Source organism: Filicampus tigris, chromosome 5, assembly GCF_054856515.1.
Source record: "Filicampus tigris isolate MCC_2025a chromosome 5, RoL_Ftig_1.0, whole genome shotgun sequence".
NCBI lineage: Eukaryota > Metazoa > Chordata > Actinopteri > Syngnathiformes > Syngnathidae > Filicampus > Filicampus tigris.
Window position 1 is genome coordinate 6,745,112 of NC_141221.1, and position 13,333 is coordinate 6,758,444.

The window sequence follows — 13,333 nt, forward strand, 5'->3', positions numbered from 1 at the left end:
CGCTCATTGTCCCCCACCTTTCATCCTAACAGGTGAAAAGCATGGCCCAGCATGTGTCTCAGCTGGACCAGAACAACGTGCCGCGGAGGAGTCGCTTCTCCGACCGCTTTAAAGACGACATCACCACCATCGTCTCCGTGGTCACGGCTGAGATCGGGACCATTCTGGTCAAGCAGCAGAAGGTGGGGCAGTGATACATCTTAGCTTAGCACAAGTGAGACACTTGGCCGATTGCAGTTTGTTGACGTCCGTTTCAGGAGGTGGAGCAAGCGGAGAAAGTCAACATCAGCTTGGCCTTCTTTCTCTACGACTTGCTGTCTCTCATGGACCGTGGCTTTGTCTTCCTGCTGGTGAAAAACTACTGCAATCAGGTATGGCTTGGTGGACGCAACATTAGGTACACCTGCACAATCTTAATGCAACACAAGAGATGTGTCAGGTCAGGAACCCAACACTAGTGGGTGCATTTTCAAGGCGCCTGGGTCTCGCTATAATATGCTGTGATGTACAAGCGTATTAAAGGAGCCCTATTATCCTTTTTTTGGTCACAGACGTGATATTAAAACACGTGTGTGAAATATTTTCGGCAAAATCAATTTTACTGTTACTCTTGCTGTAATCGACCCTTCATCTCGCGCAAGTAACTGTAGGTTATACCCCTCCCATGCACTAGTGGGTTAATGGCAAATAGGCCTATGCATTTTGTTACCACCACGACCAGGGGCTGAGTAGCTTCTAATTGTATGAGAAGAGCCCAGAGTGTGTAGAAAGAAAATGAGCGCCCTGACAAAAAATGAATGCATTTTAACTTGGATAGAGCAGTTCATTCACTATCCTGTGTGTTTGTGGCATATGGACACAGGGTCAAACAGAAATGACCCCCACCGCCACTGTGTTGTCAACTCAGCCGGCCAATCAACTAACTGCTGCTTATCAGAAGCAGATGCTGTTAGCTCACACTAATCTGTGCATCCAATAAATCTCAATGCAGCCCAGCTTGCCTTCTGATTTTGACTTAAGTAGGGACATCAAAATCATGGGGAATGTGTTTTTTTTTTCTTCCTGCATTATCGTGCCTCTGCACTGTCTTAGACACTATAGTCACTTGAAAGTGGCTTTGGTCTTCATCCAGTCTTGCTGATATGAGATGGGCAGAAAACCTTTGGACGGGGATGGTTATTATTTAAATGAGCAAATTAGCCTCACTGTTATGTAACAGTGGGCAGAAGTGCAGAACAAAGATTTACTTGTTGTTTAATGTCATACTTGATGGGAGAGACTCAACTACTGTATCTGTATAAAGGCAATTGAAAAGTAAATTTTCCAAATACAGTATGTCCCCTGTAACATTGTGCACGCAATCGCACACAGAAGGCTCGTTCACACAGTGATCCTGCAAAATATGCACATCAGTGCTATACTTCAAGTTGCTCTCTTCTTTCTGGTCCAGATGTCTGCCAAAAGTGTTTCGATGCCAACACTGATCAGCATGCGTCTGGAGTTCCTGCGAATCCTGTGCAGTCACGAGCACTACCTCAACCTCAGCCTCTTCTTCAGCAGTCCAGCCTCGGCTCCTGCCTCTCCGTGCCCGTCCATCTCCTCACAGGTCTGTCCTTTGGCTGCTCTTTGAGCCTTCTTTAGTCTGTCTCCAGTCCACTACATCAACGTCTCTTTGCTCTGGATACTCTCTATCCCTCCTGTGTGGACTCAAATCCCATTAAACGGGAAAAGTAAATGTTTGCACAGTCAGAAAATGCGGTAAACACCGTATCTAATTGAAACTTAGAATTTTGGGGTGTGTACAGAGTCAAGTAGAGCGCTGGTCATATAAAATAGTTAGAATCATCCATAACTAATCGTGCTTGTTATCACACTACACGTGTATACATATTTGCATAAATAGGTTAAATGACAACATTTGTTTACGTTTACACTTTAGATTAACATTTAAATTGGTGACATAAGAATTACTTGGTAAAGAATTCAAAGTGCATTTTTAATCATTAAGAATTAAAAGTGCATATAGTAATAATTTGTGTTGCATGAGTGTACTGTGTTGTGTGTCTCCATACAGAGCTCTGGTTCGTGTAGTTTCCAAGAGCAGCAAAGGATCCTGGGACTGTTTGAGCTCTCTCAGGAGTTCAAGCAGCAGCACTACCTCACCGGGCTGCTGCTCACCGAGCTCAACGCAGCCCTCGACATGGAGTCAGAGGGGTATGGAAAGAGTAGGCAAAATGCTGAACAACATCCTTAATGTGAGGTGTTACTATCTTGGTCGTTTGATCTTCAGGGGAAAGGTCCAGAGGAAGGCCATCAATGCCATCTTCAGCCTGCTGTGCTCTCACGATCTGGACCATCGCTGTGTCAAGAGTGAGGTCAGAGCCAAGATGGCTGCCCTCTACTTGCCCCTGGTGGGTATCATCATTGACTCCACCAACTACCTGGATTTCACAGGTATGGATTATTTCAACAACTACATGCTGGCAGTACTCATACGTCTGTTTTCCAAAGACAACGTCCGGATATGCTTCTGAGCATGTGCACTCAACTTCTTTGATGGACCATGACAAGGCCTGTTCCCAGTGGAACCTGTCCTGTTAAACCACGGTCTTAGCCACTGTGCTGTAACTCAGTTTCAGGGTGTTGGCAATCATTTTATAGCCTAGGCTGTCTTTATATAGCGCAACAATTATTCTTTTCCCACCTGAGTTTTTTGTCACGAGGTTCCATATTGCCGTATTTTTCAAACTATTAGGCGCACCGTATTATTTGGCACAATATCACTGAACGTGCCTATTTTAAAACATTTCCATACATACAGCGCACCGAGTGTTAAGGCGCATTATCTTTGTGCACTGGCTGGTGATTCGATAGATTTAGCGCTATTATGCAAGGTTCAGACTGGACATGAGCCGCGTGTGTCTCGCTTGCTTCTGTTCGCCCTGCAGAATGCTAATGCTAAATGCTATCTTGGTTGACAGTTCAGCATCTGTAAATAAATCAACGCACTCACTATTATCCAACATTTTTTGCTGGGTCCCAGCAGAAGCTTTGGAAGCTGGCCACATTGTAACCTTTGGAAACGCACCGCCAGAAATGCTGAGCTTGCGTTCGGTCTGGCCGCGGAGTTAGGTTTAGTAGGACTACATTTGCCATGATTCTTAGATATGGAAGCCGGAAGTAGTTCTAGTTCCGGGTATGACGAAAACATGGATGCCTGCCAGCAGTTAGATGCGGGTAAGAATGAGAACGCAAACGCGTCAGGAAGGAATTTGAATTCAAAATGACGAATTGAAAAGCGGACATCCATCCATCCATCCATATATGAGGCACTGGCTTACATGTTGGATTGATTTTTGATTCAATTCATAGTATTTTACGTGTGCCCCTTGTGGTCCAAAAAATATGGTACACTTCTACTGACCAGTAAGGTAACAGTAAATTTACATTCTTTTACAGGCTGTACTGACTACTGCACATTATGGGACTTATTTCTTCATTTTCCTCCAATCATGTTATTTAATAAAAATATTAACAAAAACGTGAGGTGTGTTCTCCCTTTTTTAAGATAGAGTATTATACTGTACAGTATGTATAGGTGTTCCTCATGTTGTGACCCTTGTAAGTTACTCTGTGTGTCCATCTCCACAGTGTCAGATGCACGTGGCGCGAAGTGTAAAAGTGGTGGACCTGAGGACGACCTTGACAGTGTGCCGCCCATCAATCAATCTGTTGCCATGGCGATTGCTGGGAACCCCTTCAACACGCTAGGGAGGAACGTTCTTGTTTCCATGGCATCCATGGTAAAAACTGTCACCTATTAAGCTGTTTTTAGAAGTGAGTGTGTATGTGTATTCGGTATGCACCTGTGTTGACCAAATATGTGAAGTTCATTGAGGTAGATTGATTAGCTGTCAGAGCCAAGCACGCACACACCCTCACACCCACACCCACACGCAAACATGATGGTTTAAATGCAATGCTGTTATAAGAGGGTCGTCATATCTAAAAAAAACACATCCATCATGTGTAGTAACACCTCTCAAACTACACTGTCACCTCCAAGAGATGCACTCTAGTGACCCCGGAATGTTTTTGCATGAACCACCACCGCAGCGGGAAAAGTGACTTTCACACAACGCAGCCCTTGGCTTGATATTCATCATAGTTCCAAACATGGCAGCTGTAGTACTTCAGCTGCGTCGATCGATGTTTTTGTAGCTTTTTTTTTTCCCCCCTCGTTGATATTTTCACAGCAACATTTGGTGGCAAAGCCGTAAATGTCGGGCGGGGGAAAAAAGCCGGGCTGGGTCCCACCGTGAGAATGTGAGGTTTTCGAGGCGGGACACCCATAAGCTCTGGGCCGATAATGGCCACATTTATCAAGAGCTGCCACATAAGTGAAGCAGCAGTAGACCTCTCGCATCGTAATTCATCATCAGGAGAATGAAGGTGAATTAGTCTGCGGTAGATTTTCACGTCCGTTAGATGGGGAAAAGAGGTAGTCGGCCATCCTTGCGTGCGCATGCTGGCTGCATCAGGGTCCCTGTGGGAGCTGGACATTTGGGTGTTAATGGTGCGTTTTTTGAATTTGTGAAAGTTTTGGAGTTGTGGCTGGTGACCAGTCCAGTGTGTTCCAGAGTCAGGCTCCAGTCACCTGTAACCCTGATAATGAATTTTGGTCGAAGGGCTCTTGTTGGCCTCTCGGTTTGGCGCATTTTTTTTTTTTTTTTGGTAATTTCTACTTAATTTGCTGTCAACTTGACATATTTGAACCATTTGTATTTCATTTTAATTGTTGCATTTTATTTTGTTGTCATAGTTTATTTCAGTGATTTAAATTTCAGTTATTTTTAAAATTTTATTTTCTTGTTGATTTTTTTTTTTCGCTGACAGTGTCGTGGCACACATAATTAGAATGCTTTATTTTACATTCGATTTTCATTTTTCAATTAGTTGCAACTGCCTCTTCTCTTGACCCTGAACACAAGTGATTGAAAATATTTTTTTGTATTTCTAGTATTTAATATCTATTTTTAAATGTTTTATTTAGTTAAAAAATTTGTTTAATTTTATGTTTTGTTTTTAGGTCACTGATAGTGTAGTTACACAAACCCTTATATTTTCCATTTATATTTTTTAATAATCCGCTTTTATTAATTTGACTTATTTTTAATTTTTGTCTTCACGTTCATTATTTATTTTATTATTTTGTTATTAAACTGCAGTTGACTGACTGAACCGAATAAGTGGTTGAAAATGTTTCTATTTTTTTTTATTAATTCATTTTAAAAAAGTTATTATTTTTCCTCTTTTTTTTTCCCCCCAACCACCCCCATTTATAGTCGTGCAGCTTACAGGACAAGGCAGTTTGAAATTGCGAGGAAAACTACCCCATATGTGATCACATGTACTTTGTTGTTAAAATGCATGTGAACAACCAGGCAACGTATTGTGGTCATCTCCTGTGTTTCCTTCGAGTTGCAAATGAGCTTTTGCCTGTGTCTTCTATCAAGCCAATCCCTTTTTGTCCCAGCAGGGGAAGTCGGTAGCCACCCTGGCGGCAGACACTAGCCGCCACCTGCTAGTATGCTTCCTGTGGGTGATGAAAAACGCTGATCAGGGTCTTATCCAGCGCTGGACTGTGGACATGCCCCCCTCGCAGCTCAACAAGCTGCTGGAGCTCCTCACTATCTGCGTGTCCTGTTTTGAGTACCGGGTCAGTTTGCTCGGCAACATGGAGTCCGTTCAGAGGCCTCGTCGGTCAATAACTCCTCATTATTTGTGTGTATTTGTATGTGTATAGGCTCACCAGAGCAGCGATAAAGTGAGCACACAGGCTTTACAGAAATCCCAGCAGGCCAAGCTCCAGCTGGAAGAAGCCCTGCTGAGGGGGATGGGAGCCCGCGGGGAGATGATGAAGCGAGTCGGGGGTAACGCGCACTTTGACGCACTACACCGCCAAGGAGCACATTTTTATCAATTTTAGACCTATTGGACCTTGTGTGTTCATAACGGTCGTTGACATGTGAACATGGCCCAAAAATGCTATCTTGTCATTCCATTTCGATAGATATTTGTTCTTGTTCTCTTGGATTCAGTGTCATTCAAAAGATTCAAATGTATTCAAAAGTTCAACTGAATGCCACTTGCACCTCTAGTTAACAACTTTTATGTCATGTGATTGAGACAACAGGAGTAAATGGCTTAAATGATCATTTTAGCCTTCGCTAGTACCACTGTAGTTTGTTTGCCATGACCCTGGACAATAAGCAAACACGTCATTTGTATTTCTTTATATTTGTTTATTTTGATATATTTGATTTTTATTTGAAAATGAATGGATTTTACTTATTTGTTTTAATCAATTATTTGTTTTCTTACTCTTATTTATGTATTTATTTATTTTATTTGGCAAACGTTTCCATAGAATCTGTAGCAGAATAAACAGTTGGAAACGGACTTTAACATTTATTTCTAGTTACTTAGAAACAGGTGGACCTTGTTTTATTTTGTTTTTATTTATTTTTAATGTTAAAATATTGTAATATAAGACGGACATCATACTGTATATCACCCTCCCCATGTTGTCATTTTAAATTAAATTTGGTAGAAATTGGTAGAAGTGGTTTAAAATAATTTTTTGAAAATCTTAATTTGGCTACCCTGTACAAACTCTTGAGGAACATTGTAGTCACCTACAACCATGTATTTCGTTTTGTAGTTGTTATTGTGGTTGTAGTTTGTTTGTCTCATAAAGCCTTTGTACTGGTTCTCATTAGATCAGGTGTACCTAATTAAGTGGTCAGTGAGCGCATTCCCCTGCCATTAAAAAGCATGGCTGCGCACATAAGAGCTCATTTTTCATTAGGCATCCTACCTCCATGGTTTTCTGTCTGATGATCTTATTTTTGTGTTTGTCAGGAATGGACAGAACCATAGGTCAAAGAGAGAACCTGCGCTGGAGGAAAGATCTCACCCAGTGGAGACAAACCAACGACAGACATGATAAGTACGTTTAGTTTCACATCGCCAAACGTATGCCACCTTTTCAATTCTGAATATTCGTGATCCCACCTTACACCAGAACCAAGGCGGAGTTGGACCAGGAGGCTCTGATCAGTGGAAACCTGGCCACAGAGGCAAACCTCATCGTTTTGGACCTGCTGGAAACCATCGTGCAGGTCAGGATGATCACTCCTCTCAGTGGAGGAGGGTGTGTTATAAAGTCATTTGGTTGAATATGAATGTTCCTTTTGCAGTTCTCGGGGCATTGAATCGCTCACAACTGAACTGTTCAGGTTGCGCTCACAATGCCAAGTTAACACGAACAATAGTTGCGATTGATTTAGTACCATGAGAATATATTGACCTTGATGAATGAGAATATTCACAGTCATCTTCCTTCTCAAGAATTTCTTCCAAGCAGTTGGAATTGGCTGCATTCACCTGTATAAATAAAGCCCCCCCCAACAACACACACACACACACACACACACCCACACACACACACACACACCCACTCACACACATGCAAGACTTGGCAATGTCAGCTTGAAATGAGTCTTGTACACTTCTATGGTGAAAGCATTTTGGAGCATACAAAAAAGGAAAACATACGTCAGCAATCTTTAACGGTGTACTGCCAGACACAAGGAGGATTAAGTCAGGACAGGTTGGTCGGTTGCAGCGGCTCACCAACTGTCAGGACATCAGTAGCAGCAAAATAAAAGTGGCAACAACAATCACAGTAAATAGGTCTGTCTACTTGCCTGTCCACTTGTGAATGTTACATGACCAAACCCAGAAAGCAGGTGAGCCTTTACGGTTGTTACCTGAGCTCGTAGGCACTGTGATGTCATTTTCAGTCGACAGCAAGTGGCAACTGGCAATACATGGCAAAATGGCAGCTCATTGAGTTGGATAAAAATCTGTTATTGTAAAGAAATTTTTTTTACTGACTTCCATTTTAAGCATTGGTGAACTTCTGCTCTTGCTGTGTTAGTTAAGTTTTGCCAATTGCACACCATTGGCTACTTTGTCCCAGTGTAACTATTGTACTTTCTATTCCACTCATGTGGACATCTGGACGAATATTATTCGATTTTGCTTGTGTCTTTCATGCAGGCGGTGCCACTAGCGGACTGTAAGGACAGCGTGGTGGGTGGTGTGTTGAAGGTGTTACTCCACTCTCTTACCTGCAACCAGAGCACCACCTTCCTCTCACACACCTTCAGCACACTCAGGGCGCTTGTTGTCAAGGTACCCCACATAATTATTACTCATATGATTATTAATTGAATTGAATTATATGCGCTCAGTATAATGACAAGACTGATTTGTTGTTCTTGTTATTGTCATTATATTGTCTCATGATTCTAATGGTACCTAATAGCAAGCTCAATTTCTTAACTGATGAAAATCCCCAAATAAAATGTGTACTTGGTTCGGAATGGTTGCACAATCGTTTTACAGTTAAATTTCTGAAATTGAATGCCCTTGAAGTCGTATCATTCGCAATTCGGCAATTCCACAATTCCACAAATGCAATATTTATCAGAATGCCCTGTTTCAACTAGTGGGCTTGCATAGACCATATTCTTGAAAAAAAAAAAAATGTTTGCGTTGACTTCCACTTTAATACAAATTAAAACTGTATCCGATTAAACAATGGAATAATAGATCATAATTGTTATATAATATAATATAATATATAATAATAATTTGTTCTAAAAATATTTGCTAATGACAGCCCTAGAGAACTGGTAATCTCTTTAAGTCCAGTTGGCCCAGCATGGCTGGTTAGTCTGCATTATAACGTCCGGGCGTGACCTTTGGCCTACTGTGGCTCTTTGCGAGTGTGTTCAGTTTATATTTCTCTTTGTCCCATTCAATAAATGTTAAAATAAATATATTTTTACGTGGTCTTGCTACATAGTGGGTGGGTCTGGAAGTGCAATGGACGGTGATTCGACTACATTATTCTGCAAATGGCATTATAGTCCTCAATTGCTTCCGTTGCAGTTTGGCGAGCTGCTTTTCGAAGAAGAGGCCGAGCAGTGTGCGGACCTGTGTCAGAAGGTGCTTCAATACTGCAGCAGCCCGGTGGACGAGAACCGGAGTCAGGCGTGCGCCACCCTCTACCTCATCATGAGATACAGCTTCAGCAACGCCAGCGTAAGCACATACACGCGACATCCTGTGATCACTCACTCAATGTTATCCGGACCAGCGGTGCTGCCACAGACCAAAGCAAATGGCGGGTGACCTTTCAGCTCTTATCTAACCTGAAGGAATTGAACTGAAGTGCACGTAAGAGCAAGGAATGGCTCATGATATGTCTGCTTCTGGCACACATACACTCGCACATTTTATCCCACTTTTATGTCGTTCCCGTTTCTATTCTGGGCGCTTGGTGGGAAAAAAAAGTTTCTGGTGAAGGATGTGCTGGTGACGAGAGCAGAGATGTGTCGCTGTCTGCCTCCCCAACACTTAACCCTTTTTAAATAATGACACATGCACTGGCTCACTGTGCGTGTGTGTATTGAAATGTAGATACACTCTCTGGTCCCAACATTGCTGCGTTGTGTAATGAGATCCATTTTTACTTTTGATTGACATTATCATTGAGCGGTATTTACAAGTCAATAGTATCAGGACAATGAAGCCGTTCTCTAAGCCAGCGGTTTGCAATATTTTTTTACCTTAACAATGTCTTAGCACTCGCAAGTACCGCCATCATGATCAACATTACATTTAAGTTGCGTGACCCATGGCTCGAAAAAGACATTGGCAAAATACCTGCACAAAAATTGGAAAAGCGGCACAAAAGACAACTCTACCACGTGAACTGATGTTGTACAGATGTGATGTTCGCTGTCACCATCTAGTGGCGGAGCGTCTGCGTTACAATTTTCAAATAAAATTTTTGCTCGCAATACAAAGCAAAAATGGACCAAACAGCGCCTTGTAACTCGAAGAACTTGTAAGTTGGGACGCTCTTAAGTCAGGGTACCGCTGTATCACAGTGAATAATCCATGAATCGCAATGACAAAATCTCAGCATATGTCCCACATATGCACAAGGTGGGGTATCCATATTGCCTAACGTTGTGGTTGGGTGAGTGTGTGCATTTAAAAGAAAATGAGCTAGTGCACCATCATTCATTTTGCGTGCTCCTTTGATATTTCCATTGTTTACAGTGTGCACACTGTAATGAAAGTCAGACACCAGCCTCTGGAACCTGCACACACAAACATACGCAGGCGGACACACACACACGCGCCCCCTACCCCTGCATGTATTTGTTTATGCAGAGCATGCAGCGATGGGAATTAGCTTAGCGGCCATGTGACTCACTCAAATAGAATTTTCTTCCTAATATCAAGCCATTTTTTTTTTCAACATTATGGTCACGCAGAAAAATACACAAGCTGACATTTGCGCTTCAGATGCTTATAAAAAGCTCAGAAGGAAAAGGAGATGTCGAGTGATGAGACAAATCTTATTATATAGGCCCAGTTTTTGACCGCACACGCGCGCGCAGACACACATCAAGTGCATTAGGGGGCAGTGATGGGTGGTTAGGCCGCGGCTCCATGCTCAGTTGAACAGAATGGGGCCGTAGAGATGATCCATGGGTGATTATGTCTCTGCTAATGGGGGATCATTTCCCGCTTTGGCGCTCATGTTGGAGATAGATGGTGCTCAGCGCATACACACGCACTCACACGCACATACACACACAACCTGAGCATGCACATGTGGCAGCTTGTCACTGACAGGTAGTGTGAAGAATGAACGGCAAAACAACAGCGAGCAGAGGATGCAACATAATCAGGCCACTGCGCCTTCCTGATTCAATATCATCGTGATGCCTTCGGGTGCTGATTCAATTTGTTCGCTACATTTTCGACGTCATTTTTGTTTTCTTGACGAGGCCGTAATGGGTAATTGATAGATTTAGCTAGAGTAGTGGTACAAAATATTAGAAACTGCTCTCAGTGTGATGCGCTACACTTCTACACCACTCTAAGCAAAAAACATAATAATACATCCATACGTCAGAATACAGTGATTATGAATTATTACATAATGCTTTTCTTACTGTCAATCCAAACCGATACAGCTTTTGCATTTGCTAGTGTGCCTAACATTGCATGTATTAGTCAAATTAATTAATTGCACATGATTTCTACTTTGCGGACTGTTTAGAAAGTGTGGCTCCAATTGTCAAAGTGTCAAAAATGCATGAAAAAAAAGTCAAGGGTGGAATTCATTAGGCCACGAAAGTTGAGTTTCACGGTGGTGCTTGTATGTGTGTGGCTGGAGCAGAACTTCTCCAGGGTGAAGATGCAAGTCACCATGTCTCTGGCCTCCCTGGTAGGCAAGTCCTCCGACTTCCAGGAAGAGCACCTGAGACGCTCTCTGCGCACAATCCTGGCCTATGCCGAGGAGGACGCCGAGATGCAGAACACGCAGTTGCCCCAGCAGGTATCAGATTGTGACCTTTAGAGAATGCGTTTCTGTCCTAAACCCAATCGTATCACGCAACATTATGAACTATCTAATTGCGATTTTTTTTTTTCCCTCTTCAATACTGCAATTGCGATTTAATATGCGATTATGTTTTTCAAGGTCCTCTCCCAAGAAATACATTTATTTGTTTTACAATAACATAAATGTTTTGGTTTTATAGGTTAGGTTTATGCTAAAATAAAGAATAACAAAATAAATCAATATGAAAAGATTACATTTATGAGCATTTTTTGGACTGTTGAGTTAAGAAGCAAAATCCACTCGTTTTGATCGATCTCAGGGGGCGGCCATTTTGTCACTTCTGTCGACTAAAAATGACATCACAGTTGCTCAGGGCTCAGGTAACGACCAATCACGGCTCACTTGTTTTCTGAAGCTGAGCCATGATTGGTTATTACCTGAGCCCTGAGCAACTGTGATGTCATTTTCAGTTGACAGAAAGTGGCAAAATGGCCGCTCCCTGAGATGGAGAATAACAATTGGATTTTGCTGCTTAATTGGTATTCCACAATTGGATTAATTGTTCAGACCTAATTCCTTCTCCAGGTGGACGAGCTCCTGAGGAACCTCAACAGCATCTTGTCGGACACGGTGAAGATGCGAGAATTCCAGGAGGATCCCGAGATGCTCATGGACCTCATGTACAGGTACCTTGTACACTTCCCTCTCACCCCACTGTCCTCTCTCTTTATCTGGGGCTTGTTTTGCCTCTGTTTGCCTCCCTCGCCATGGCAACCATGTGCTAGCACTTTGGCTCCCCTCTGAGCCGCTTTTGTTTACATGCAAATGCAAACAGTGGGTCCAGAGGAGACCAAAGGACCGTATGCGCAGTCCATGTGTCGTGTTTCATGTGTTATTTATTTCGCATGGGTCTATTTTTGGTCTCATTCACCCAAGCGCGTACACTCTTTTCACTTGAACTCCCTGCGAGCTCTGTGGACATGTTTCTCTGTATGCTACAAAACATTTGGCGTCCAGATGCATTGATAAATACCAAAGAAGAAGAAAATGAATCTGATACTGACATCTGTTTGTAATATTTTGTCCCTCTCGTCAAGCTTAAACAAGATTGTCTTATGTAATGAAAGACATTTTGATACTATTGAGTAGTAAATCAATAGCAGTGACATCCTCCCTCCACACTCCTCTCCCTGTCCCACAGGATAGCAAAAGGCTACCAGACGTCTCCCGACCTGCGTCTCACGTGGCTGCAGAACATGGCGGAGAAGCACAATAACAGGAAATGCTACACCGAGTCGGCTATGTGTCTGGTACACGCCGCCGCTCTGGTGGCGGAGTACCTCAGCATGCTGGAGGATCACAAGTACCTGCCCGTTGGCAGCGTCACCTTCCAGGTAGAGGCCACTGATGCAGACATCAGATTATGTCATATTGTACACACAGGACATAGTGTGGTGGGATAGAGACACCAAGGTCTGCCTCTCAATGGACGATCCTCTAATTTGGTCGTGTGTGTCCAGTGAGGGGAGCTGTATGCTCATAACGCTATAACAGAAATATGGCTTCAAATATGCAATTATGCATACCCACTCTTCCTGCAAAATGTTTAGTATTAGTAATAATGATAATGTTGTCTCGACTTTGGGCTTGTCCCATCAGGGGTGGTCACAGTGCGTCACTTCTAAACTTGTTTGTCGTAATTTTGACTTCGGCTTCGTGCAATTACTAAACCAACACTACCAATGATGATGATAATTCTATATGGATTCATCCGGCATTTAAAAATTGAACCTAGATTTTGACAGGTGTATGAGTTTAAAAAAAAAATAAAAT

The 13,333-nt window shown here is 42.6% G+C and overlaps 1 protein-coding gene across 1 annotated transcript in view; it reads left to right on the top strand.

Annotated features, from left to right (window-relative positions):
* Positions 1–13,333, top strand: part of dock8 (dedicator of cytokinesis 8) — a 70,984-nt gene that overhangs the window by 44,592 nt on the left and 13,059 nt on the right. Inside the window, exons 26-40 of the mRNA XM_086029938.1 lie at positions 33–182; positions 258–371; positions 1,451–1,606; positions 2,075–2,214; positions 2,291–2,454; positions 3,652–3,803; positions 5,537–5,719; positions 5,807–5,933; positions 6,925–7,012; positions 7,088–7,184; positions 8,128–8,262; positions 9,025–9,177; positions 11,336–11,494; positions 12,086–12,186; positions 12,702–12,894. Of these exons, the coding sequence (XP_085886064.1) occupies positions 33–182; positions 258–371; positions 1,451–1,606; positions 2,075–2,214; positions 2,291–2,454; positions 3,652–3,803; positions 5,537–5,719; positions 5,807–5,933; positions 6,925–7,012; positions 7,088–7,184; positions 8,128–8,262; positions 9,025–9,177; positions 11,336–11,494; positions 12,086–12,186; positions 12,702–12,894 (2,112 nt within the window). The remainder of the gene's footprint in view (positions 1–32; positions 183–257; positions 372–1,450; positions 1,607–2,074; positions 2,215–2,290; positions 2,455–3,651; positions 3,804–5,536; positions 5,720–5,806; positions 5,934–6,924; positions 7,013–7,087; positions 7,185–8,127; positions 8,263–9,024; positions 9,178–11,335; positions 11,495–12,085; positions 12,187–12,701; positions 12,895–13,333) is intronic.